The sequence below is a fragment of the Mytilus trossulus genome, chromosome 7 (genome assembly GCF_036588685.1).
Source record: "Mytilus trossulus isolate FHL-02 chromosome 7, PNRI_Mtr1.1.1.hap1, whole genome shotgun sequence".
In the NCBI taxonomy this organism is placed as follows: domain Eukaryota; kingdom Metazoa; phylum Mollusca; class Bivalvia; order Mytilida; family Mytilidae; genus Mytilus; species Mytilus trossulus.
In genome coordinates, this window is record NC_086379.1 from 51,615,507 (window position 1) to 51,642,168 (window position 26,662).

General features: G+C 34.8%; 2 protein-coding genes across 2 annotated transcripts; one reads left to right on the forward strand and one right to left on the reverse strand.

The window, feature by feature from the left end:
* Positions 1-8,895: 8,895 nt before the first annotated feature.
* On the reverse strand, positions 8,896-11,770 carry LOC134726505 (uncharacterized). The gene is made up of 2 exons (XM_063590911.1): positions 10,364-11,770; positions 8,896-8,910 (listed from the first exon to the last, which is right to left on the reverse strand). Exons 1-2 carry the CDS (start codon positions 11,768-11,770, stop codon positions 8,896-8,898), a joined length of 1,422 nt encoding a protein of 473 aa, XP_063446981.1.
* A 4,330-nt stretch (positions 11,771-16,100) lies between these two features.
* Positions 16,101-17,713, forward strand: LOC134726507 (uncharacterized). The gene is made up of 2 exons (XM_063590912.1): positions 16,101-16,926; positions 17,046-17,713. The coding sequence occupies exons 1-2, from the start codon at positions 16,101-16,103 to the stop codon at positions 17,711-17,713; spliced, it is 1,494 nt and encodes a 497-aa protein (XP_063446982.1).
* The last annotated feature ends 8,949 nt before the right edge of the window (positions 17,714-26,662 follow it).

Consider the following 26,662-nt stretch of genomic DNA (forward strand, 5'->3'; position numbering starts at 1 on the left):
CTTGCGCATAGTTATATACTTTAATTCAGTCACGGACCCGCGATATCACGGGTGTGTTCTAGTATTTCAAATATTTGCAGTCTCTCTACAAGATACATTTGATCAAACGTCACTACTCTTACCAGACGGGACTGCGTACTTGTACACCACGCCAATTAAACAGACTTCCCACTTTTGCAATGGTTCAACTGCCGATCAAAACAAGTCCAATAGTGACAATATTTATATTCCCCCGATCGACTTTGCGTGGTTCAATACTGTCGAGGTGAGCGCACGCTCGACTAGAAAGACAAATATGTATACGGGAAAAACATATATATGTATATACATATACGTGTATTATTTTGCAACAAGAATGTGTGGCCATAACACATTATTCCCATCACAAGATCATATTTCAATGTTCAGTAAACCCCTTAATCCAGGTCAGACTTTAATTTTGTATATAATGTAAAATGTTTGAAGAACAGTAGATCGGACGGAAACACAGATCAGTAAATATGATATCAATTTGCTATCATAAGTTGATCATTAAAGTAACATCCCACGTACATGTTTTGAAGTAGATCTTGACGTGGTTTTTTTTCATATAATTAGTTTCGCTAGTTATCTAGAAGAGTTTTATACCAAACCATGCACTATGATTTTCCTTTGTTGATGTGTGATTTATTTATAATAATAATTGACACCACTCGGTCGATGCCACTGCTGGTTGACGTTTCGTCCACGAGGGTATTGATAGTCAATACAAACTGCTGACATGAATATGAATTATGTGGTCATTTTTATAAATTTCCTGTTAACAAACATTTGAATTTTTCGATAAACTAAGGATTTTCTTGTTCCGGGAAAAGATTACCATAGCCATATTTGGCCCAACTTTTTTGAATTTTGGATCCTCAATGCTCTTTAACTTTGTACTTGTTTGGCTTTATAACTATTTTGATATGAACGCCTCTGATGACTCTTATGTAGACGAAACGCGCGTCTGGTGTACTAAATTATAATCCTGGTACTATATATGTATTTGAGCTAAATGAAAAATAAAAGAGATTAACTTTCAATATCTCATTACTCATTTTTTAAAACACCAGTTTAAAAACCATGCTAGAACAGAGCTAAAACGACTTTAAATAAGTGTTATTCGATATTTTAACCTTTACTACTTGCACGTGCATTTCACATTTTTAGTGATCAGAAGATAGTAGAGATCACCCCATTCTTATTTCAACATCTTGTTAAAGAATCTTTATTTTGACATTTGAACAAAAAATTGATAAATTTGTATGAATAATGCCAATACATAACTTATTTTTTCTCTATTATATAAAACATATAATAAATGACAATTTATCTCATAATTTGCATATCTAAGTTAGTTAACACAAACTATATATGTATGTTAAAGGTTACACATGACGCGAAAATAATAGACACAAATAGAAAAAATAACTTTTGAAATAAGGGAAAGGGCTAAAGAAAATTGTCATGTTTCCCAAGTACTTATAAAACAATTCCTAGAATTGTTTTATGACAGTTGCATCAAAATCCATTAGAATCATATTCAAAACAGTGTGGTCCTGGCCATTGATTGACGACCTAAATTATCCCATTGTATCAATAATCAAATTGTCTTGGTTATACCAGATCTCATTTAAACCCACAAGTTAAATAATAATTGTTGTAGTTGATAAATCCAACTGCTTCTAATATTACAGAAATTATACAGTTGTTCCCTGTAGCAGTTTTTAAGAATACTACAGAAATTACAGAAATTGCTTGTGGATAATAATTTGAACCAGTACTTCACTATGTTGTACATTCTAAAATATATCAAAGGATATCTACCCAATTCAAAATAAACCATAACATTTGTTGTACATTGTTTGACACCTAATATGTTTTTGCAAAAATCAAGTTGTATTTTTTCAATATTTGGAGCTTTATGGAAGCCCCATATTTCACAACCATAACATAAAATACTGCTAATGTAAGTATCAAATAAATTCAAATATGTAAAAACATTCAAATACAATGACGAAACCTTCGACTTTAAACCAAAAACAGCTTTTCTACTTTGCTCAGCTAAATGTTTTTGAGCTTTAACAAATTTACCGTTAAAATTTAACAGTACACCAAGGTAACAAAATTCATCCACTATGTCAATAGCATTGCCATCGTAATACCAAATTTCTTCGTCTTTTACAAAACCTCCGTTTCTAAATACCATAATTTTTGTTTTGGCAATATTTACAGTCAAACCCCATTTACAAGTATATAATAATAATGTGTCTAACATATCTTGCAAGCCAATAACTGAATCAGAAAATAAAATCATATCATCAGCATACATAAGTAAAAATAATGACAAGTCTTGCACTTCATATGGTATATTACTATTACGTAGAAATTCCATTTCAAAGTCATTTAAATATAACGAAAAAAGTATAGGAGAAAGAACTTTCCCTTGCATAAGACCAACTGAACTTGTAAACTGCTCAGAATAAAAACCATCAACTTTCACACATACTTTTACTGTATAATACATTGATTTTAAAACAGAAAGTAATTTGCCTGTTATACCAACTCTTGACAGTTTCTGAACGAGTGTCAACAAAGAATAAATTGCATCAACAGTGCTGCTACCCGGGCGAAATCCAAATTGCGCATCTGTAATAATATCATTATTCTCAGACCATTTAATTCGTCTTGAATTTATAATAGTTGTAAATAGTTTCGCTAAATTACTGACTAAACTGATTCCACGATAGTTCGATGGATCGGACGAGTCGCCTTTTTTAAAAACAGGAATTAACACTGCGAGTGCCCAAGATTTCGGAAAATGTCCTGATGCTAATATCTTGTTGAATATTTCCTCTAGGAACGGTAGCAGAATATCCTTAAATTCAATGAATAACTCGTTAAATGCACCATCAATACCATGACTTTTGCCACGTTTTAGGTTAGAAATACACTTCAAAATTTCATCTTGTGTAATAATTTGATCAAGTTCATCATATTTTGTGTCGGAAACGGTCTCTGGAGTATCAACTGTCACATTAATACCATCATTTGTGACCAAATTTCTAAAATGTTCGAAAAATTCAGAAAGTGACACATCAGAAATTTTGGCTTTCTCCTTTTGAAAAAGTTTATAATATTTCTTTGGGTCGCTTTTACGCAATGTAGCTATCATATCACCCTCTTGACGCTTATATTTTCGTTTTAGTTTATTTTCTAAACGCTTGTGTTGTCTTTAAGACATATTTAATATTTGATGATTTTCAACATTTTTGTCTCTATTAAATGTATACAAAGAACTAGTATAGATAGATCGAAGTATTTTGAACTCGTAGTTAAACCATGGTTTGTCATCTTTATATCGGGTCGTCTTACTACGGGTACGGTCACAAATATTATTTGAACTATGTGAATTACAAAAGAATGGTGAAATTATGTCCATAAAATTGGAAGTAAACGATTCAACATAATTGTCAATACCATCTTGGGATTTTTCAATATCAGAAAATACTATCTGGCTAAGTGAACCACTGTTTAAAGTTAAAGACTCATAACACTGATCTTTTAGCTCTTCTTTCCATCGGTAACTATCATTTGAAATGTTTGACGTACCACTGTTACGCTCAGGCTCTTGTGAATCGTGCAATATGCACCACAAGCGAACATGTAAAGGCGCATGGTCACTAAAAGAAGTGAAGTTACAAACAATAAACTGGTCTATAATGTGTAAAAAGTCATATGGAGCCAATAAGTAGTGACTGTCTACAACACTCATTCCCCGGGAACCACAAAATGTATAGTCATTAGCTAAGCCATCCTTATGCCGACCGTTCAAAATACGTAGACCAGTGCTTCTCCACAGATTTTACAATTTTAACCCGAACTCATTAGTACTTTTATCTGGATTTCTTCTTACTGGTAGATTTGTGCCACTTAAATACCCAAAAATATGGTTGAAACTATCAAAAATTGGGCCACATACATTGTCATTTATTATAAAATCATTAACTATAGCAGTTCTTGCATTCATATCACCTAGTAAAAATACTTTTGACGTTTCTGATGAATATTTTTCAACATAATTTAACAAATCATAGAATAAATCACAATTATACATTTTATAATAATTTGAATATATGGACATTGATGCGCGAACAAAATAAACAGACATAATAGGTTAAAATGTAAAAAAAAAAACGTTTGTGTAAACTACCTTAGATATGCAAATTATGAGATAAATTGTCATTTATTATAATTTTTGTATATAATAGAGAAAAAATAAGTTATTTATTGCATTATTCATACAAGTTTATCAATCAATACACCCGTTGGGGGTCTGGAAGATAAATTCACCAACGGACTTCTACCGGACGTTTAACGGATAAAACGAATGTTGAACGGATGAGAAACGGACTCATACCGGACGTAGAACGGATAAAACGGATCATGAACGGATAAATGCCAATTGAAAATTTCGCGTCAGAAATGCAAATTATTGGTATGTCAGATTTCTTAAGGTTCGTGAAAGCTTATTATTCCTGATCGATTTTAGAGTATAGGCACGTCTTCACAATCAAGCAGCTCTTATTCAGAAACTGCCCTTTCCCGGAATTTTGAAGACCAAACCAAAGCCAGTTACACAGAAACATTTGGAATATTTATGCGATTTATTGTTGTGGCCTTTGATTGTTCCGTATATCTTATTCATCCGTTTGATCCTGTACGCTTCCGTTAGGTGTCTGTTTTATGCGGTACTAGTCCGTTGGATGTACGTTCGACGTCCGTTCTGTCCGGTACGTTTCCGTTTTTCGTACTTTGCGTATCCGGTGTGTGTCCGTTTTGCATCCGTTACCCATCCGTTTTATTCGGTCAGTACATCAACGGACTCCCAATGGATACAAATTTTGTCGACGGACAACTTTTATTTTCATCCGTTAGGCGTCCGTTCGTGCTATCCGGTAAGGTGTGGCCGATGCTTAACGGACACGTAACGGATACAAAACGGAAACGAAACTGACGAGTACCGTACAAAACGGACGCCTAACGGACGTTCAACGGACAATTTATCCGTTGGACGTCCGTTCAAAGTTTTGAATTAACGGACATGAACGGATTGAAAAAAAGTTATCCGTTAGGCGTCCGTTCGAGCTATCCGGTAAGGTGTGACCGAGGCTTTATCATTTATAACCTTTGTATGTACGGTTTTGGTCAAATTGACTTATGATCATTTGTGCTATTTAATGTTTTTTCTGTGTGTACTGTAGTCCTCAAGATAAGAACCAACAATCAGTAAAAAAACTATGGTATTAAAGTGAGTTTGTAAGGGCAATAACTCACAGAAATACATTTCAGCAATATTTGCGTCGAATCACATTGCGGATCTATTTGTGTCAGTCGACATACACGCCATCTTGAAATAATTAATCATTACATATCACTAGTATATTCGGACAAGGTGCTTTATGATGAAGTTGAAAAACAGCAATAGCTATTTGTTAAATAGACAATAATAGCGCATTGACTTGACATATCAACGATATAAGGATGAGGCTTAGAAACGGGGAAATGCGAGACAGCCTCGCCGAGCATTTTCCCTGTTTCGGGCCGAATCCTTCTATCGTTGATATGCCAAGTCAATGCACTATTATTGTCTTTATACTGCAATCTAAAAAAACATTTTCAATTGTTGTTTAGTGTGTTAATGTTATTAATTTGATTTAAATATTGGGGAAATCTCCCTTTAAAAAGGCCTCATATCACACAGGCGGAGAAATATAAAACACGATGAAATGTACATTACCTGTTGAAAACCGCAATTAATGTTGAACGAATTCGTTTGTTTACAGACTAAAATATCAACAATAAACATAAAACAAAATGATGTATAGGTTGCAAACAAAAATATTAATAAGTGAAATATTTTTTCCGAAAAATTGTAAGAGAAACAAGTTTGAGTCGTTAAACGCATCGTTGTTTACATTGGAAACAAGAACAGGTTGAAGAGGTCGCATGCATAATTAAATAGACAATAATAGTGCATTGACTTGACATATCAACGATATAAGGATGAGGCTTAGAAACAAGGAAAGCGAGGCTATGCCGAGCATTTTCCCCGTTTCGTGCCGAATTCTTATATCGTTGATATGTCAAGTCAATGCACTATTATTGTCTTTATACTGCAATCTAAAAAAAACATTTTCAATTGTTGTTCAATGTGTTAACTTTATTATTTGATTTAAATATGGGGAAACTCCCCCTTTTATAAAAAAAAAAAGCCTCATATCATGCTGGCGGAGAAATATACAACACAATGAAATGGACATTTCCTGATGAAACCCTTAATCAATGGTAAAAGAATTGTTTGAGAATAAACTAAAATATCAACAATAGGCATAAAGCATAATGATTAAAGTGAAATATTTTTCTTCTAACAATTGTAAAAGAAATAAGTTTGAGTCGTTGTTTACATTGGAAACAAGAACAGGTTAAATAGGTCGCATGAATAATTAATTACACGTCAGTTTCGGCAATTTCTATTTAAATATTCACGAGGAAAAGTGATATCAGGTCAGTGACTGTATATGACATAGAAATATACAGTCAACGCATTTTGACTGGTCGAATAGAACGAGTGCAGTATAAATATAATTTCATCCATTCTTATTTACATATTCATGAGGAAAAGTGATATCAGGTCAGTGACTGTATATGCCATAGAAATATACGGTCAACGCATTTTGACTGCTCAAATAGAACGAGTGCAGTATAAAATGAGATATAAAGTTACGGACGTTTTGTCTCAGGATATTCTGGATCACATTCGCAATTATATTCACTGTATAGTCTATTGGATTGGATTTTTAGACATCCGTATTTTCCGGAATTAATCTGGACTTCTCCGTATTTTCACTAGTGCCTACTTTCTCTTTCTCACCGGTCTATTGCAAATGGATGCCACGACGAAACTGCTCTTGCGGATATTGTGACAAATCACCGTCAAGTACGTTTCAAATCAATTATAAACTGTTAAATATATATACCGTTAATTCCGTTAACTTGGATTCCACGTTTATTCAACAAATACGAATTTAATTGTTTATTTCTATGAATTGAACTGAGAATTCTACTTTCGTTTTTGACTTGATATTATTATTGCATTGAACATTCATATATTTTTTTCGTACTTATTGTAAAATATTGTATTTTTATTTCTTTCAGTTTACCAAACAATACACACTCGGTAAAACTCCTGTATCATTTCTGGTGGAATTACAATCTACAATCTTCACACACAAGTTGTTATTCTTTGTAATTTGCCGAGATTGCGATACAATCACATGGTTATACTAGCTGAGTCAGGCTCAGCATAGTAAATTGACGACAACCTGTCTTAACATATCCAGACAAGGAACGACAACGTAGCAACGTACAAACCTTTACACTGACAGTGGACTACAGATCTTGTGTATACTCGACAGCAACCCAACAACGTTGAGTCAACATGGATCACAGTCATATGGAACAAAAAGAAGAGATACAGCCCCAAGAAGGAGATGTCCCTGAACTATTAGAAAATCCGTCTAATACATCACAGTCAGATGAAACTCCCCAGGCTAGGCGAGTACGTGACCTCACAGAAAAAGGACAAGGAGTCTTCACTAAAAAACGTGACAAGTTCTGTCAGGAACTAGAGGCTCTCTGGGCAGATATTGAATCCCAGTTATTGGAAGTAACAACGCCTCCTAACGATCTCCAGCAACTCCTAACAGTCCAGGACAAACTTGTTAAAGCCTGCAATAATTATCGTAGGCTCACAGATGAATACCTAGAATTTCTGAAAAGGACCAGAACATTGGAGAGTCAAAAAGAAATTGATGCATGCAAACTCTCTTTGGATTTACGTCTGTCCAAAGTGGAACTAATTATGGAAAAACTACAAGAGCATCGCCTCGCCCTAACAAAGGCCAAATCAACTAAAACGAAGACCTCAAAGGGTAAGAAAACCTCGCACAGCGGTAGCTCTAATGTGTCAGACATGTCAAGTGTGGCACGGAGAAAGCGTGCCAAGGCAGAGGCTGCATTTGTCGAAAAACATGCCCTTATCCTACAACAGGAAGCAATGTTAGAGGAACAAGCCCTGTTCAGGCAAATTGAAATGGAACAGAAAGCAACACACACAAAGTTTAAACATATTTTATTGTTCAAAATGACAAAAGGATCAGACACAAGTTTTACAACTTAGAAACGTCTTCTCCAAAACAAATACAAAATATACACATTAATTAATGAACATATGAACTATTTCTAACTAACAAATAATTTAAGAATAAAGACATGAAAACAAAAGGAAACTTTTTGAAGCGAATCAATGGATTTTAATCGAGTGCATCCTTTTACAGTATAAATACCACACAAACACACCGAATAGTTAGTGGAATTACCTATGCGCAAATTTTGTTCTTGTGGACATAACTTAAATAAGTGTGTGTGTTTTCTCATAATAAAGTGTGGGATCTTAATATATTATCCAAGTTTCGAAAAGGATGTCAGCTGCACAATGGTAAGTATAGATTTGAAACTTATTCTTATATTCTTTCGTTAAAATCCATTGAATCGTTATTGATAACAAAACTTAACAGTAAATAGTCATCAAGATCATTCGATTATTGTCATTACATGTATATAGAAATATATTTAATCACATGTGTTAACAGAATTAAGGTTGTTAATGCAGAGAAAAACGTTTGGTATTCTTTATATATCTTTGAACAGATAAACAAATAATATCATTTTCTTCAGTACGTAAAGCATCATCGCCAAATAATAATAAATCGATAGTAATATTAACACTAAAGACATTAATTTCATTAAACATCAGATTTCTCTGAGCTGAAAAATGAATACAATATAATAGATAGTGTTCAACATTTTCATTAATAAAACCACATGAACAATTTGCATTTTGTATCAAATTTGCTTTGAACAAGTCAGCACGCAGTGCGCTACATCTGTTACGCAGCCTTGTGTGTAAAACAGAATACAAACGATCTCCTAAAGAACCAAATCTCGGACATTTATTATTTCTATAGTATAGTTTGTGCAAGGTTAATTTAAAAAAGGAAAATGTAGGAATATGTCTTATACTTAAGTCTAAAGAGTTCCACAGTGCAATAGATGACGGAAAATAAGACTGTTGATAAGCTGATAAACGATTTACGGGAATAGTAATATTTTGACTGTTACGCAAATTATAATTACAAATATCTGATACAAAATCCGGAACCAAATCGTGTAAATAATCTGGCGCTTGGTTATTTATAATCTTATAAAACATAGATAATTTTTTAACCTCCCGTCTGACGCTTAATTTTTCCCAACCCGTCTCTAAATAGATACTGTTCCGGCTAGCGTAACTTGTTAATCCCGTAACTATTCGAGCAGCCTCGAGTTGGATATTTTCCAACCGATCAGAATTTTTTTGTCCACAGTTATCCCATACTTCTGACGAATACTCCAAAATTGGCCGAATAAAAGTCATATAAATTTTTTCCAAATATTCCCTCTTAAGTCTAAATTTTAATTTTCGTAAAACATTAAGCTGCTTGGAAGTTTTTTCTATCAGCTTATCAACATGCTTACTCCATTTACAATCACTACTAAATATGACACCAAGATGTTTATGCGTATGAACTGGCTCTAATGTAGTGCCATCAAAATCAAAAGAAAAATTACTTTGTATAGATTTCATACTGAATATCACAATATCAGTTTTATTTGGGTTAAACTTCACTAGCCATCTGTTTGACCACGCATTTAAGTAAACAAGATCTGTACTGATTAAATTTTTTAAAATGGATTCATTAGGAGCAGTATGACCTATTGAAGTGTCATCTGCAAAAAGCCTCCCAAATCCAGAAAAACCATCAGCTATATCATTAATATATATCAAAAACAATAACGGTCCTAATACCGAACCCTGAGGCACACCAGCGTTTAATTTTCCAAATTTTGAAAGTGAATCTTTTAAGACAACTTTCTGAGATCGGCTACATAGGTAGCTTTTTAACCAACACAGCAAGTCTCCTTTTATACCATATTTTTCAAGTTTGTATAGTAAAGCCTTAATCCAAACCGTATCAAAAGCTTTACTTATATCAGCAAATGTAATGCTAGTAACTAGCTTATCATTTAGCGCCAATAAAATTTTGTTGTAAAGTTCAATTAATTGGTGCGTAGTGGAATATCCTGGAATAAATCCAGATTGATACTTATACAACAGTTTATTTTTATGTAAATGGTTAAAAATATTTTTGAAAACAATTTTTTCTAATAATTTACTCACACATGACAATAAGGAGACAGGCCTGTAGTTAGAAGGTAGTGATTTGTCACCACTTTTGAATAATGGAATAACATATGCAATTTTCCATTGATCGGGAAATACTCTCTCATGAAGTGATTTATTAAAAAGTAAACATAATGGTTTTGAAATTTCATTTCTAACAGCAAGTAACATTCTGTTGCTAACAATATCTGGTCCTACCGCTTTATTTGGATCAAGCGTAGAAATAATATCAAGTACATCTTGTTCACTAACAATTATCTGCGAAAGAAACTCATGACAGCGATCATCAAATTCCGGTAAATCTTTTTGAGCATCATCTATATTAGAAATAGAACAAAAATATTTATTTAAAATCTCAGACTTTTCTGTTCCTTCATACGCAAGGTTAAAGTTATGATCCGGGTCTCTTAGCGGAGGAATATCATGAGTTGGTCTGTCGCTTTTAATTAACATATTGATGGTCTTCCAATACTGTTTACAGTTTGCAACTTTAAGTTCATCCAAATTCTCGTTTATAGTCACGTAAAAATGCTTTTTAGCTTGCTTTTTTAAATTATTAACTTTGTTCCTTTGTTGCTTATATTTATGTTCAGCAGATGTACTATGTGAACGCATAAAAAGTTTTCGAAATCTGTCCCGTTTTCTCGTTTCCCGTCTCAAATTTGAATCAAACCAAACTTTATCATCACATCTTATAGTTACGTCCCTTGTAGGGATACACGCAGATGCTATATTAATAAAAGTGTTAGTGAAATTCGTAGCAGCAACATGAACATCACTTGCATCAGAAATCAAATTTTCCCAATTAGTGTTAAGTACTTTTTGTTTCATCAAGTCATAATCCCCTCTTTTATAATCCCATATAGATCTAATATATGTTCGACTTTTACTAAAACCACAATCAAATGTGACATATGTTCCGTCATGGTCACTTACACCTCTATCAATAGGTATAGTGTCTTTATCTAAAACTGGTATAGAGTCTGTAACTAAAATAGGGTCAAGTAGTGACGAGCTACTTGTTCGTGTGTCAAAGTGCGTGGCTTTGTCAATTATGTTAATCAGGCCATTAATAAAAATAATATCTCTAATATTTGACGGTAGATCCGACATAAAATTTTTATTCAGATCACCTAAGCAAATTATACAATTATTTTCATCAAGGGCGTTTTTCAACATTTGATCAAAGTATTGCCAGAAATAAACTGTAGATTGCCTTTCAGACCTATAATTTATATTAATCAAAATAGATCGTAGTTTGGTCTTTAACTCAAACCACATACTCTCAATTTCATCATGCTCTAAATCTTGTCGACGGATTATGTGAACGTAATTTTTAAAATACATGATAATACCACCACCATGTGAATTTCTGTCTTTTCTAACTGGTGTCTCAAACCCCATAATAGATATATCGTAATCAGTAATATTAGAGTCTAAATGTGTTTCTGTGAAAAATACTACATCATAATCCTCAATAATATCGGCAATATAGTTCAGTTTATTTCTAAGGCTTCTAATGTTGCAATGGAAAATTGACAATGTTTTCTCGGAATACTCGTGTGTGCGTTCAGGACCCGGGTTCGGTTCAATGTCACCACATATTAATAATAAACATAAAAGCACTATATAAAAAGCAATCAAATTACTACAAGTTCTATATAAATTGCGTATACTAAGTTTAAATCTTGAAATCATCTTTATTAATTCTGCCAGCATATCATTTAAGGAAAAACAATACCGGTAAACTGTTTTTCTCAAACAACCCAAACTAGTCTTGTGATAAAACAGTCCTATTGTTATCCTGTACGATACAATATCATTACCCATTATCAAATACAATACAATAGAAAAGGATAACAATATAGGACTGCATTGTAAAACATGATACATAGCATGGACAATTATAATTCGAATGACCCTTCATGAATTTCAGAAAAAGAAAAAGTAAAGAAAAAAAGAAAAATATGTACATGTACAAAAAGCAATATTTCAACATCGTCAATATACGATGTTGGTATTGCAAATATCAGAGAGCTGAATTTTTAACAAAGATTTTGTGTTAATGATACTGTAATAACGAACTTTGATGAATTAATCCAAATTAAGTGACCAATTTTAATGCGCCTCTCTGAATTATATCGAAAGTTGAAATGAACTGATTTGCATATTGTTGTCAAATAAGATAGATATACTATAAATTTAGCTTGGACATAATAACCGTAACGAGTGTCACGTGATACATTTTTTTTTTTATAAAACACACTTCGTTGATTATCACTCATGTGATATAGAGTAGAATTTAAACTTATTGACATTGCCAAAGATGTATTATTTTAGTGTATGTAAACACTACCACGTGTTTCTAAACACGTGTATTATACAACAGTTATTGTTAAAAATTAAGTAAATACGGATAGTGCTTACTAATTTAGACACTTTCTTGAAATAGTATATTGACATATTACATATTGTACATAGTATTAAACTAGATCATACAGTTCCGAGTAAATTTGTGAATTTGTAAACTTTATTCAGACAAAACAAATAAGAATATGATGGTAACGGAATGTCAATCCTCATTCAGGTCATCACCTTCAAGGACTTCCCCACCAAGTCTGTAAATGTCTTGCCTTGAACTAAGAGGGATGATGGAATCCATAAACTCTTGATTTTTTAGAGTAGCACATACAACATCTGATAATTTAAAAACCGTTTCTTTTTCAACAGATGATATGATATTCTCAGTACTATCAGAATTGGGCAAGCTAGAGTCACTGAGTGAAGTATCAAGGTTGACAAGTCTGGCAAGTTTGTCTACTTGTTGCATTGACGGGGATGTATTATCAGGACTACTAGATGGTTGGTCTCTTTTGCCACTATGCTTTGGTGTATTTTTAAAGTAACTGACAATGTTAGATTGTTGTTGTTTTTCTTTAATTACCTGGTCAGCCATCTTGTGTGTTGTGAACTCCAATATATAACAGATATAAATGAAAAATCTAGCAAAAGTCACTCTTTGGTCATAAATGAATCTGTTCGAACGAATATAATATTCTTTTCACATAATGTCTAATAAATTTTCAAAATATATCATAACATATTACACTGGAGGATATAAATTTCTCTCTTTTTAGTCTCCTCAAATTTTCACACCTTCATACTCAAGGGCAGATAATTATCGTCAAAGGCTGAAATGGAACAGGAAGCCACACGTAAACAGGCAGAAATAGAGCAAGAAGTCGCTCAACGTCAACATGAGGTCGCACAGAGAACAGTTCAGCTAGAACAGGAAGCTGCTCACAGAAAAGTTCAATTAGAACAAGAGGCTATGCGCAGGAAGGCTGAAATGCAACAAGAAGCCGCACGAGTAAGCCGGGAAAAGGCCGAGCTTAAAGCCAAATTTAACCTTCTTGAAGCACAGAGAGAAGCTGCAGCCGCAGAAGCCGAGGCTCGTATCCTGGAATACGATGATAGCCAAGCGTATAGCGATCTCCCTGACGAAAAGGAAGACCCGCTTCAGCGCGTGCAAGATTTCGTCAATAAACTTCCTGTATCAACTGTTGTAAAGGAAGTAACAGGACCTCAAAGGAAAAAAACAAATTCCTGTTAAGATCGAGCTGAGTCACGACGCACCAGCGTTCGTGCCATCCGTGGCACCGAACTTGCTGTCACAGACATCTGCTGTCTTGCCTTCCAATAATAAGTCACCGGAAGTTACCTTTATCCCAGATCTGGGATTAGTAACCGGCATACAAAAATTAGGTCTTTCAGATGAGAGCCCTACTGAACACCAAAAGCAGGGTGTTAAAGAAGCGATCCCTGTCTTACGCACAAAACAAAACTTTATAGAAGAGATCCAAGTTTCACACCAAAAACAAGGCGTAATAGAAGAGATCCCTGTTGCACACCAGCAACATATCAACCTTACATCAGAGATAACTAGATTCCTTTTACGCAAGGACTTGCTTTTCTCCCGATTAACAAGCTTTAACGATCGGGCAGAGTCCTTTCATACTTGGAAAGCAAGCTTCAAGAACGTGACTGATGAGTTACAAGTCTCTGACTCAGAACAGATCGATTTACTGATCAAGTGGCTCGGTCATGAGTCTGCTAAACACGCCATTAGCATAAAAGCGTCGAACGCTAATAATCCTACCATAGGTATACAGAGATTATGGAAGAGGCTTGACGAGCGGTATGGTGCTCCAGAAATGTTGGAAGCCTCTCTCATGAGTAAACTTGCCAAATTCCCTACCTTAACAAATAAGGATAACACACGTCTCTACGAACTATCTGACATTCTATCAGAAATAGAATATCACAAAGAAAATCCCAAGCTGGGATGTTTGCTAGGATATTTTGACTCCTCATCCGGGATTAATCCTATTGTTGAAAAATTACCGTACGGACTCCAAGAAAAGTGGACCACAAGGGCTACAAGATACAAGTCCAAATATGAAGTTGCATTTCCACCTTTCACAGAATTCTCTGCCTTCGTCAGAGAAATAAGCAAAACAAAGAACGATCCTGGGTTCATCTTTGGGTCAAAAGCCACACCAAATACAAAAGGTGCTGCGCCAAGGTCTACGCCTTACCCTAGGACTAAAGTTGGTGCTCATAAAACAGCAGTTGAGCAGCAATCTGGAGACGCCAGCAAACAAGGTCTTTGTATTCTGCACAATACAAAGAATTCCTTAAATGAATGTCGAGCGTTCCGAGCCAAGTCAATAGAGGAGCGCAAAGGTCTTTTAAAAGAAAACAATGTATGTTACAAGTGTTGTGATTCTACCACACATAGAAGCCGGGATTGCAATGCACGCATAAGTTGTAAAGAATGTGGAAGTAAACAACACACTACCGCACTTCACATCACTAGACCTCAGCAACCTGCAAGTTCACAGTCTAGCTCGCCTAAGCAAGCCTACGGCGGGGAACCTATAGAATCGGCTGAAACTAAGGCAACCTCAGTTAACTCTTCCTGTACTGAGATCTGCAAAGATACATATAGTGGGAAATCTTGTGCTAAAATACTTCCTGTGAATGTTTATCACAAAGATAACCAGTACAAAGTTATTCGCATGTACGCCATCATTGATGACCAAAGCAACCGGTCACTAGCATCGCCCGAATTCTTTTATCTTTTCGACATCAAAGATAAAACGGAGAACTATACCTTATCAACATGCTCCGGCAAAGTAGTCACTTCCGGCAAAAGAGGAAGAGGTTTCATCATGGAATCAATCAACTGTAATGACAAGTTTGACCTTCCTGTACTGATTGAATGTCATCATATTCCCAATAATAGGGACGAAATACCTACTCCTGAAGTAACGATGTATCACCCTCATTTAAAAGAACTTAGAGGTAGCATTCTACCAATAGAGGAAAATTGCCAAATTCTTCTCTTAATTGGCAGATACCTTATAGAGGCACACCATGTCCTCGACCAGCGCATAGGACCACCTAGAACTCCATATGAACAACAATTGAAACTCGGTTGGGTAGTGATAGGAGAAACATGCATTAACAAGCAGCATGTTCCTCTTGAGTTAAATGTAAAAATAACCAACAGTTTACCTACAGGACAACCTTCAAACTTTCAACCATATCATGCACAAGCAAGTTTGACATCCGGGAAAACTACACAGACCCTGTAACAAAAGATTTACAATCGCCACTCTTTGAAAAAACAAGGGACGATGATAAGCCTGGACAGTCATATGAGGACAAAATGTTCATGAAACAGATGGACAACGAATTTGTCAGAGACTCGGAAGGAAGTTGGGTAGCACCGTTACCGTTCCGAGTGCCAAGACAGCCATTGCCAAGCAACAGACCACAGGCTCTTCACCGTGCTAACATGTTAGACGCCAGTCTGAATAGAAACCCAGTAAAGCGGGAACATTTTCTTACATGTATGAGTAAAATCTTAGATAATAATCATGCAGAACTCGCTCCACCATTGAACGAACATGAGGAGTGCTGGTATTTGCCATTGTTTGGTGTTTATCATCCGAAGAAACCCGATCAGATAAGAGGTGTGTTTGATTCTTCTGCCAAATGTAACGGAGTTTCACTTAACAGCGTCCTGCTTACAGGTCCAGACTTGACCAATGATCTCTTGGGAGTATTGCTGCGTTTTAGGAAAGAAATGGTCGCAGTAACTGCAGATGTTCAACATATGTTTCACTGCTTTGTTGTCAGAAAAGACCACCGAAATTATCTGAGATTTTTATGGCATAAAGACAACGACCTACAGAAGAACCTTGTCGAATACCGCATGAGAGTTCATGTTTTCGGGAATAGTCCGTCACCTGCTGTTGCTACGCTTGGACTCAGAAAAGCAGCTCAAGCATCAAAACAAGAGTTTGGCAGTCACGTGATTAGCTTTGTTACAAGAGACTTCTATGTCGACGACGGTCTTTCGTCGTGTCCTACTAAAGAAGAAGCTGTTAAGCTCATGAAGGACACACAGCAAGGTTTAGCAAGATATGGAAACTTACGCCTTCACAAGTTTGCCTCTAATTGTGCAGAAGTTATGTCTGCATTTCATGCCAGTGATTTGGCTCCAAACTTAAAGATCTAGACTTAGAATGCGACAGCAAACCCCTACAACGTAGTCTTGGTCTCAGCTGGGACGTAAACACTGATAACTTCTTATTTCAATTATCATCAGAAAACAAACCGATCACTCGGAGAGGAATTTTATCAACGATAAACAGTCTCTACGATCCTCTGGGATTTTTGGCTCCGGTGATTATACAAGGAAAACTCCTATTAAGGAAAATAGTATCAGAAACCGTCGATTGGGACCAACCTCTCATTGATGAGACAGCAGATGAGTGGAAATCTTGGAGAGATACTCTAATAGCTATCGAAACACTGCGCATTCCACGTACCTACGTGCCGTATCTCAGTAAAACCGCCACAAAGGAGCTACATGTATTCTCTGATGCGTCAGAAAAAGCCATAGCAGCTGTTGCATATCTACACACGACCGACAGTAGTGGTGAACCAAACATAGGTTTCATTCTTGGCAAAGCTAAAGTTGCACCAACAAGTGGTCATACTATTCCACGTCTTGAACTATCTGCTGCAGTATTAGCAGTCGAGATTACACAGACCATCATGGATAATTTAGATTTACATATAGACACCGTAAAATTCTACACAGACAGTAAAGTAGTCCTAGGCTACATAAGTAACGAGACAAGAAGGTTCTTCATCTATGTCGCCAATCGAGTAGAGAAAATAAGAAAATTTAGCTCTCCAAGTCAATGGAATTATGTACCAACTCACCGTAATCCCGCAGACTCGGGAACAAGGTCCGTACCAGCCCATTAAATTCACAGCAGCGAATGGTTATTAGGACCAAAACAACTTCTTTCCTCAGAACAGAAGAATTCTGAGGATATATACCAGCTAATAGATCCAGAAGAAGATGGAGAAATCCGTGCAACTGTTAATGTTGCAAAAACATTTTCCACACCTGAGCATAAAGGTATCGGAACTGATAGATTCAATCGATTCTCAAACTGGACATCACTTGTGCGAGCGATAGCCTTTTTGGAACGTTTCTCCCGTTTACACGGGTCAAAACAGGCATCATCAATGACTTCTCTGGATAGTTTTTCGAATGCCGAAAATTTCATCTTAATATCTGCACAACATGAAGTTTATGGAGATGAAATAGATTGTATAAAACGTCGGGAACAAATTAATTAGCGGAGCCCGATAGCTAAGCTCAATCCGTTTTTAGACGAACAAGGACTATTACGAGTAGGAGGCCGTATTGCCAAATCTGACTTACATCTCCGTGAAAAGAAACCATTGATCGTCCCTGGACGCCATCATATAGCGATATTATTAGTTCGACACTATTACAACAAGATAAAACATCAAGGTCGCCATTTCACAGATGGAGCGATTCGATCGGCAGGATTTTGGATCGTAGGAGCAAAACGCTTGATCTCATCTGTTATTCACAAATGTGTGACATGCCGCAAATTCAGAGGAAAAACTGAGTATCAAATCATGTCTGATTTGCCAGAGGACCGTCTTGAACCTTCACCTCCATTTACTAACGTTGGAATAGACACCTTTGGACCCTGGACAATTGTTTCACGTAAAACACGTGGTAGATACGCCAACTCAAAACGTTGGGCAATTTTATTCACATGCTTAGTGACAAGAGCTATTCACATCGAATTAATCAAGGAAATGAGTTCTTCGGCCTTCATAAACGCTGTCAGGAGATTCGCCGCTATAAGAGGCCAAGTAAAGATTTTCCGATCTGACCGTGGAACAAACTTCATTGGCGCAATCGACGATTTAAAGATTGACTCAATCAACGTTGAAGATGAACCCTTCAAGAACTTTCTGTACAATTCTGGTACAACTTGGTTCTTCAATCCGCCGCATTCGTCCCACATGGGTGGAGCCTGGGAGAGAATGATTGGTATCACCAGAAGAATTCTTGATTCTATGCTTCTAAACGCAGCCGGAAGAAGCCTAACACATGACGTGTTGAACACACTGATGGCAGAAGTTTCAGCAATAGTGAACTCTAGACCTCTGGTACCGGTATCAACAGATCCAGAGAATCCGTTAATATTAACTCCGGCTATGTTATTGACACAGAAAACCGACTACGTTTTCACTTCAGACCATCTTGGGGAATTCGACAAACGAGATCTCTGTCTTGCCGAATGGAGACGAGTACAGGCTCTGGCCGGTGTTTTCTGGTCCCGTTGGAGGAAGGAATACCTGCCGTTACTACAACAACGACGAAAATGGACCGAAGATCGCCGTGATCTCATCGAGGGAGACGTCATTCTTCTAAAGGACAAAAACATTTGCCGTACCCAATGGCCCGTTGGAATTATAGTGAACTCATTTAAAAGTTCAGACGAACATGTCCGAAAAGCAGAAGTGCGAGTAATCGTAAATGGAAAAGCCACAACCTACACACGCCCTATCGTGGACATGATTCTTCTCATAGAGAACACTCCCGTGTAATTATATGTATATATCTCTGGATTTATATAGTGACATTCAATATATGTGTTATATCTTATGGAATAGTGATATCATGTATATTTCAGACGGAGAGTATCCTGGATCACATTCGCAATTATATTCACTGTATAGTCTATTGGATTGGATTTCTAGACATCCGTATGATCCGGAATTAATCTGGACTTCTCCGTATTTTCACTAGTGCTTACTTTCTTTTTCTCACCGGTCTATTGCAAATGGATGCCACGACGAATCTGCTCTTGCGGATATTGTGACAAATCACCGTCAAGTACGTTTCAAATCAATTATAAACTGTTAAATATATATACCGTTAATTCCGTTAACTTGGATTCCACGTTTATTCAACAAATACGAACTGTAATTGTTTATTTCTATGAATTGAACTGAGAATTCTACTTTCGTTTTTGACTTGATATTATTATTGCATTGAACATTCATATATGTCTTTCGAACTTATTGTAAAATATTGTATTTTTATTTCTTTCAGTTTACCAAACAATACACACTCGGTAAAACTCCTGTATCATTTCTGGTGGAATTACAATCTACAATCTTCACACACAAGTTGTTATTCTTTGTAATTTGCCGAGATTGCGATACAATCACATGGTTATACTAGCTGAGTCAGGCTCAGCATACAGGATAAGACGTTAAATGCCGGAACAATTACTATGTGTATTTCAGTTCCGATCAACAGTCATTAGTTCATTCAATCTCCGGCGCAGAGCTCATATCCGTTCCATACTTACTACGTATCACTACACTAAATATAACCTCTGCCACACGTTGTGTGGAATTTGTCTCCAACCGATTTACAACGCTCAAGATTACATAAAATCTAGTTCATAAAGATGGCCGACTATAAATCGAACCTTCGTGTACTTTACAAAGAAAGCTTAATTTTAAAAGAAAAGCAGATAGAAATTTTAGATTTGTTACGGAAGGGGAAGAAAGAAATCATTGGAATATTACCAACTGGTTATGGGAAAAGTTTAATTTACGAAATTGCCCAACTTATGCTCAGCGGCACTGTCATTGTGATTTCCCCCCTCACATCCATCCAGGAGGAACAGTTTCAGCGTTTGACAGAAACACCACTTAAAACTTGTATTTTAAACGTGAAGGTGACAGTAAATTGTAGTTAGGCCTACATTAATGTTTCAAAAACATACAATCACTCTGACACTACGAAAAAGTAAAATCCGACAACAAAGAAAATACCTATAAAGTAAACTCCGAACGTACATATTCACTCAGTTTTTAAATTTGAATAACTTTCTTAAACTATCCTAAATTTGTATAAAACTTTGACAAAAGCCTGTCTATAATCATTAGATAGTACCCAGTAGTAGTTTTTGTAAATGAAAAACAGTTTGGCCTTTGATCGATCTGTTCCACTTCTAGCCTAGTCCAAATAATTATGACATATAGAAAGGCTATTATTATTTTTTTTATTTTTCTTCATCTGTTGAAGAAAGGCTTCAAAGTAAAAAATATAATAGGCTATCAATACGTCATAATTATTTGGACTATCCCACTTAAGAATTGAATGCTTCTTTTTGTAAATTTATTGGGATTTAAAAGCGTTGACCGTAGTACATTTTGAAGCGCTTCATACTAAAAATGTGCGCACGGTCAATGATTTTACACCCCTATAAAGTTACAAAAAGAAGCATTCAATACTTATAATTACTTTTTTTAAGCTATGATCATGAAAACACAAATTTTATAATTTTTGTATTTTATTCATCTGTGCACTTTATTGTGGTACCACGTATTATCATGAATGAAACGTTTTATTGAGTGATACAATTGCTTAGGCCAAATAAAAAAGTATGTGTGGTTCCAGTTACATCTGAAAAAAAGTTAAGGTGGGTAGGAAGGAAGGGATTTTTTTTTGATTTTTTTTTACATTGCTTAATGAAAAATGACAAAAAATCTTTAGGGTAGGCTATTTTTAAGCCGAAAAAGAAGGGACGGTAGGGTTACTGGAACCACACATATATTCTTATTTGGCCTTACGGAATATCAGTTTGATGTGCAGTTAGCCAATTAAAATAATGTATTATTATAATGAAATATACATCTAATGTAATTATTACAGGTTAAAGGTTCTGGTCAAGGTAGTTATTGTTGAAGCTTGAGTCTTATCAACTTGAACAATGTTGAAACTGAGTACACATGTTCCCTATCAGACTATATATGATATGTTTTTTTCTAATTTTAATGCCAAATATGAGTTCTGATACCATTTCACAGTGCTCAAAACAAAGAAAATGATAGTGCTATTGGGGCATTTATGTACAATAGACACATTCGGGTAATTGTTCTGAAAATTGGATTTCTACATTTTTTTCCCTCGATGTTTCATTGAATTCTATATTTTGGTCTCAATAGAAACATTTTAAAGATCAATGTATTTGAAGCTATGTGGACATGCATTGGCACTTTTACTGTTGCAAGTTAAGTTTACCTTGTGATGCATAATTTTTACGATTACTATCATCCAATCAGAACCATTGATACAAAATAATTGCATTAGAATTCATCATTAATAATTTCCATGTTCTGAGAAAACTTGTAAGTTGTATATATGGACAGATGCTTCTTACAATCAAAAGATAGGGCCAAAATTAGATATATGTGTGTTTCCCCTCCAACCCACCACCCGGGTCAAAAATAAGCCCCCAGGTCAAAAAATAATTTTCCACAAAAATAATCGAAATTATTTTTTTCCTAAAAATAATTGTTTCCATTTTTGGAAAGTGCTTGAAAGCAGAAGGATTGATAATCTAAATAAATACACTCAAATTGAGCACAAACAACTGATAAGAGGCCTGGACTTGACAAGTCAACCCATTCATGTGACCATGCTATGACAATCACATCCAGTTAAAAAAAACCTGGGGGAGGGGAAACAGACATTCTTTTAAATGTGGCCTAGTATGAAGAGAAATATTTTTGATTGTTTTCCTCATTTTTGTTGAGCCTGGGAGTTACAGCAAAAAGTGGGCGAGACACTGGGTTCCTCGCAACCCTTAAAAGTTTTTTAGCAATAATTTTCCATCTGAAGACAGTATAAATGTACTCCATGAAAAACTTATTTCCATATATATAGTTATTAAATTTGAAGAATTGCCTTAACCTTCAAAATGACCTAAGACTGATAAGGATTCTAATATGAAAAAATGCCATGTTATAATCTATATCTATCTTACATTCAGTGTAGAATTATCACAGGCCTAGATATAGAAGATGAAATGGTAGATATGGAGTCAAGTACCCCTATAGAGGAAATTTACCATACCAACTTAATTTTTGCACACCCTGAGGCTATTTTTAATACAGTGGAGGGAAGAAATCTGCTAGACTGTGACAGGTATAAAAGAATTTAAGAAATATGATATAAATATATATAAAAAAAGGGAAGATGTGGTATGATTGTCAATGAGACAACTGTCCATAAGATACCAAATTGACACAGAAATTAACAACTAAAGGTCACTGTACGGCCTTCAACAATGAACATAGCCCATGCCACATTGTAAGCTATAAACATGATAAAAAAGCCCCTGAAATGACAATGTAAAACATTTCAAACAAGAAAACTTAAGGCATAATGTATGTATAAAAAATGATAGAAAAACAAATATGTAACCCATGGACAAACCTCAACCACTGGATAAGGCATTCTTTATATGACATGCTTCTTTCTCTTTGTCAACAAAACTGTGATAAAATTCTCAATATATATATACTTAGCGCAGACTCAGAGATATACATAATAATGGCTGTTACAATTTAATTTCCACGTAAATTACATGTATTGGAACCTCTATGCAACTTTTGTTGTTTAAAAAAGTGCAATTTAAAAAAGACAAACTAACTGTTATTCTTATTCAGATGCATAATAATAAAAAAAAAAAGCAGAAATACACAAGAGCTCGAAGAAATCATGAAAATAAAAATAGATTAAATTTCAGCAAAATTCTATTAAATATTTTGGCGCATTTAAGTCATTTCAAGACATGATGTCATACTACTGAAACTGCTTAAGTGGAAAGTTTTCTGTTACATGAACCATCGAAATTCGTATGATATTGTATTAAAAAGGATTTTTGAGGTAGTTTTTGTTTTATTTTCTATTCTTTTGCATTATTTGCGTATTTACTAATTTCAGCAAGTCAACATGGCCACTCCTTAGTTGTGTAACGTGTAACTGGGCGATCAATGGATCCGTATCTGAATAAATCAGGATTTCAAGTGTTCAACTTCAATTTGCACCACAACCAGTTGTCCTATTCAAAACAATTAACACATCCTTAAATTAATTCACCACAAAAACATATATACACAGCACAATGCACATAAATCAAAATGCAAGGTGAAGTAACTTATCCACAATGCATAAACACACTGTATCATAACAGAATATATATACACAATGTCACTATGCAATCACTATGCTACATGTATCAGACCGATTTATTCACAATGTCACTAACGTATTACTATGCAACATGCATACGGCCCTTTATTACACATTGTCACCAATAGATTACTTTGCAACATGCATCAAGTAAGTATCACACAAAACGTATGCACACAAAATCACATATATACAACTTCTATTTACAACGTCCATCAATATTTAATATCACTTTTGAATATTCAATAAACCACTATAACACAATGACACATTTATAATTGCACAATGTTTCAATGCACAAGGAATATATATAAACACAGCTGAACTCACGCACTAGCTATCTCCTTGAGTTCACACACAATGAATTTTATCCAACTGGTAAGGTTTAACACAGTACACTTTCATTAATACACTTCCACAATATTACAACTTGCAACACCAGCAAGTTATAAACACCTTGTATTCTCACTAACACAAATTTATGAAGTATTCACACTTCCACATAGTACAACTTGCAACACCAGCAAGTATACACCTTGTATTCTCATTAATACAATAACCAGTTATATACAGTCGACTCGTTATCTCGAAGTCGGCCGGACCGGAGAAATATTTCGAGATACACATAGTTCGACTCAAACGAAAACCGGAAGTTTGACAGGACAAGGGACACAACTCTTGCTTAGCATGGTAAAGCTAAAATAAATCCGGGTGAATATGGGAAGGGGATCGATATTCTGGTATCAGATCGATGTATTTGTATGTCATGGTCTTTCGTTATTATAATAACATTGTTTTACTTATTCAATTGTTTCAGTTACAATTGTTTCCTATGGCTTTTATCCGAGAGAGTAATTTCCAATCGATAGTTTCGTATTTCAGGTCGTTTAAAGTTGACAAAATTGTTTATTCTCGGATACAAAAGACTTTAGAAAATTTAGATTCCTCTTCATTTTGTTTTATCTCACTCTTTCTTTTAATAAAAGAAAATACAACAAGATTAAAGACGCCGATTGAGTAGTTTTAGGTGATCATCAACGGAAGTCATAATCCTTACTTTATACACACCCAAGCTCATTAGTGTAAATCACAATTAATTGTTTTGTAAACATTTTAAACACTTTTTCATGAACATAAACAATGTATCACTAATTATTTATAAAAATTCTATAAAAGATAATCTTAGGTAAACACTCGTGGATATAGCATGTGATAAATCAATACAGTGGTCAGTGACTGGAAATTTAATTACACGTGTATTGTCAGATTAACTCTTCAATCCATTTAAATGCCGGAGGTCATGTTTTGACATATGTGTTTTAGTTCGAGATAAATAATGAATTTTGAATGCTTTTGTTAACCTTGGGATCGTAAATTTAGTTCGACTCAACCGAAATTTCGACACATCCAATTTCGACTCATCAGGAGTCGAATTACATACATTTATATGGAACAAAGTTCGGGACCCCGTGAAAACATCGACTCATCCGAAATTTCGAGTCAACCGAGTTCGAGACAACGAGAGTTAACTGTATATATATCAGATTAACTTTATACATTGTATCATTATCACTATTGCAACATCCACATATAAATCCGAACACTATTTATATATCCTTTGGAATCACTTATTTCACTCTACTTACCAGTTGGAATATTCAATCCTGATGTTAACACTTTTTTTTTTTTTTTTTTTTTTTTCTTTCTTTTATAGCACTCAGATTGTTGTTGACTTTATAGAAAAATTAACGATCACATTTAACACTTCAACGGTCCACATATAACTGACAAAGTTTCTCGGTCTTGAGCTGGCTTATATACTACGATATGGAACGGTCCATTATACGTGAAGGGGTGAAAATCAAGACTATACCAAAATTAGGGGTGTTTTAAGTAATAGATGGTGCTCCAACTATGGAGAAACTTGTATACATATAGAAACACAATTAACAGGGAAAGACAACTGGAGCTTCACATCAAAATAAATATACTATGACCGATTTTCGTTACACTTGCAAAATGTCAACTTTGGATTTGACGGAAGCGTACAATAAAATCATGTAAATTAAAAATGGCAAATGTTGGGTTTGAGATTAAGGAATAAGAAGAATTAAACAGTTTCTTTTTATCAGTTATTTACGAAATAACCCGTGCAAGCTACAGATTTAATTATATATTTTAGCCTTATTTAACATGGAGTAAAAAAGATCAGCCACAGACACACCAAACCAACCACTCGCTTCAGTATATTAATGACTGTATTTGTCTTATTAGAATCGAAATAATTCATGGAAGCCATAGATTGATGGAAATAATATTTGGCTTCCATGAATGAATTTTTAATTATGGAATTGTTTTATGAGTACCTAAATAGTTAACATATATTTGTCTGTCAAATATTTTATCTGTAACTTAAAATTATCAATATATTTTAGTCGTGAAATTTCTCAGGTGTTTCCTACATATGCATGTGTATATTTATGTACACAGTATTTAAGATTGTTATCATTACAATTTTTATTGTGATTTTCTTATCATATTAATGTATTTTCCATTTTGCAAATATCAGAAATATTCTTTCTCTTTCTTTCTAAGCATATTATTATTGATTTATTACATGATTTATACTTTTTCTTTACCAACATAGATTCAAATCTGTAGTAAAAGCTATTGTGATTGATGAATGTCACAAGGTTCATGAATGGTATGTAGACTTTTAAATTTGCCCATTGATGTATTTGTCTTGAATTATTCATTACACTTGCATGATATACATGATATACATACATTTTTTGGTACATGTATTTATTTCATTGTTTGATTTA

Excerpts from the sequence above, each read along its gene's own strand:
- LOC134726507 (XM_063590912.1), top strand. The coding sequence starts at position 16,101 with ATGTTCATGAAACAGATGGACAACGAATTTGTCAGAGACTCGGAAGGA. Across the intron at positions 16,927-17,045 it reads TATGTCTGCATTTCATGCCA|AAAACAAACCGATCACTCGG; the intron begins GTGATTTGGCTC and ends AATTATCATCAG.
- LOC134726505 (XM_063590911.1), bottom strand. The coding sequence starts at position 11,770 with ATGGGGTTTGAGACACCAGTTAGAAAAGACAGAAATTCACATGGTGGT.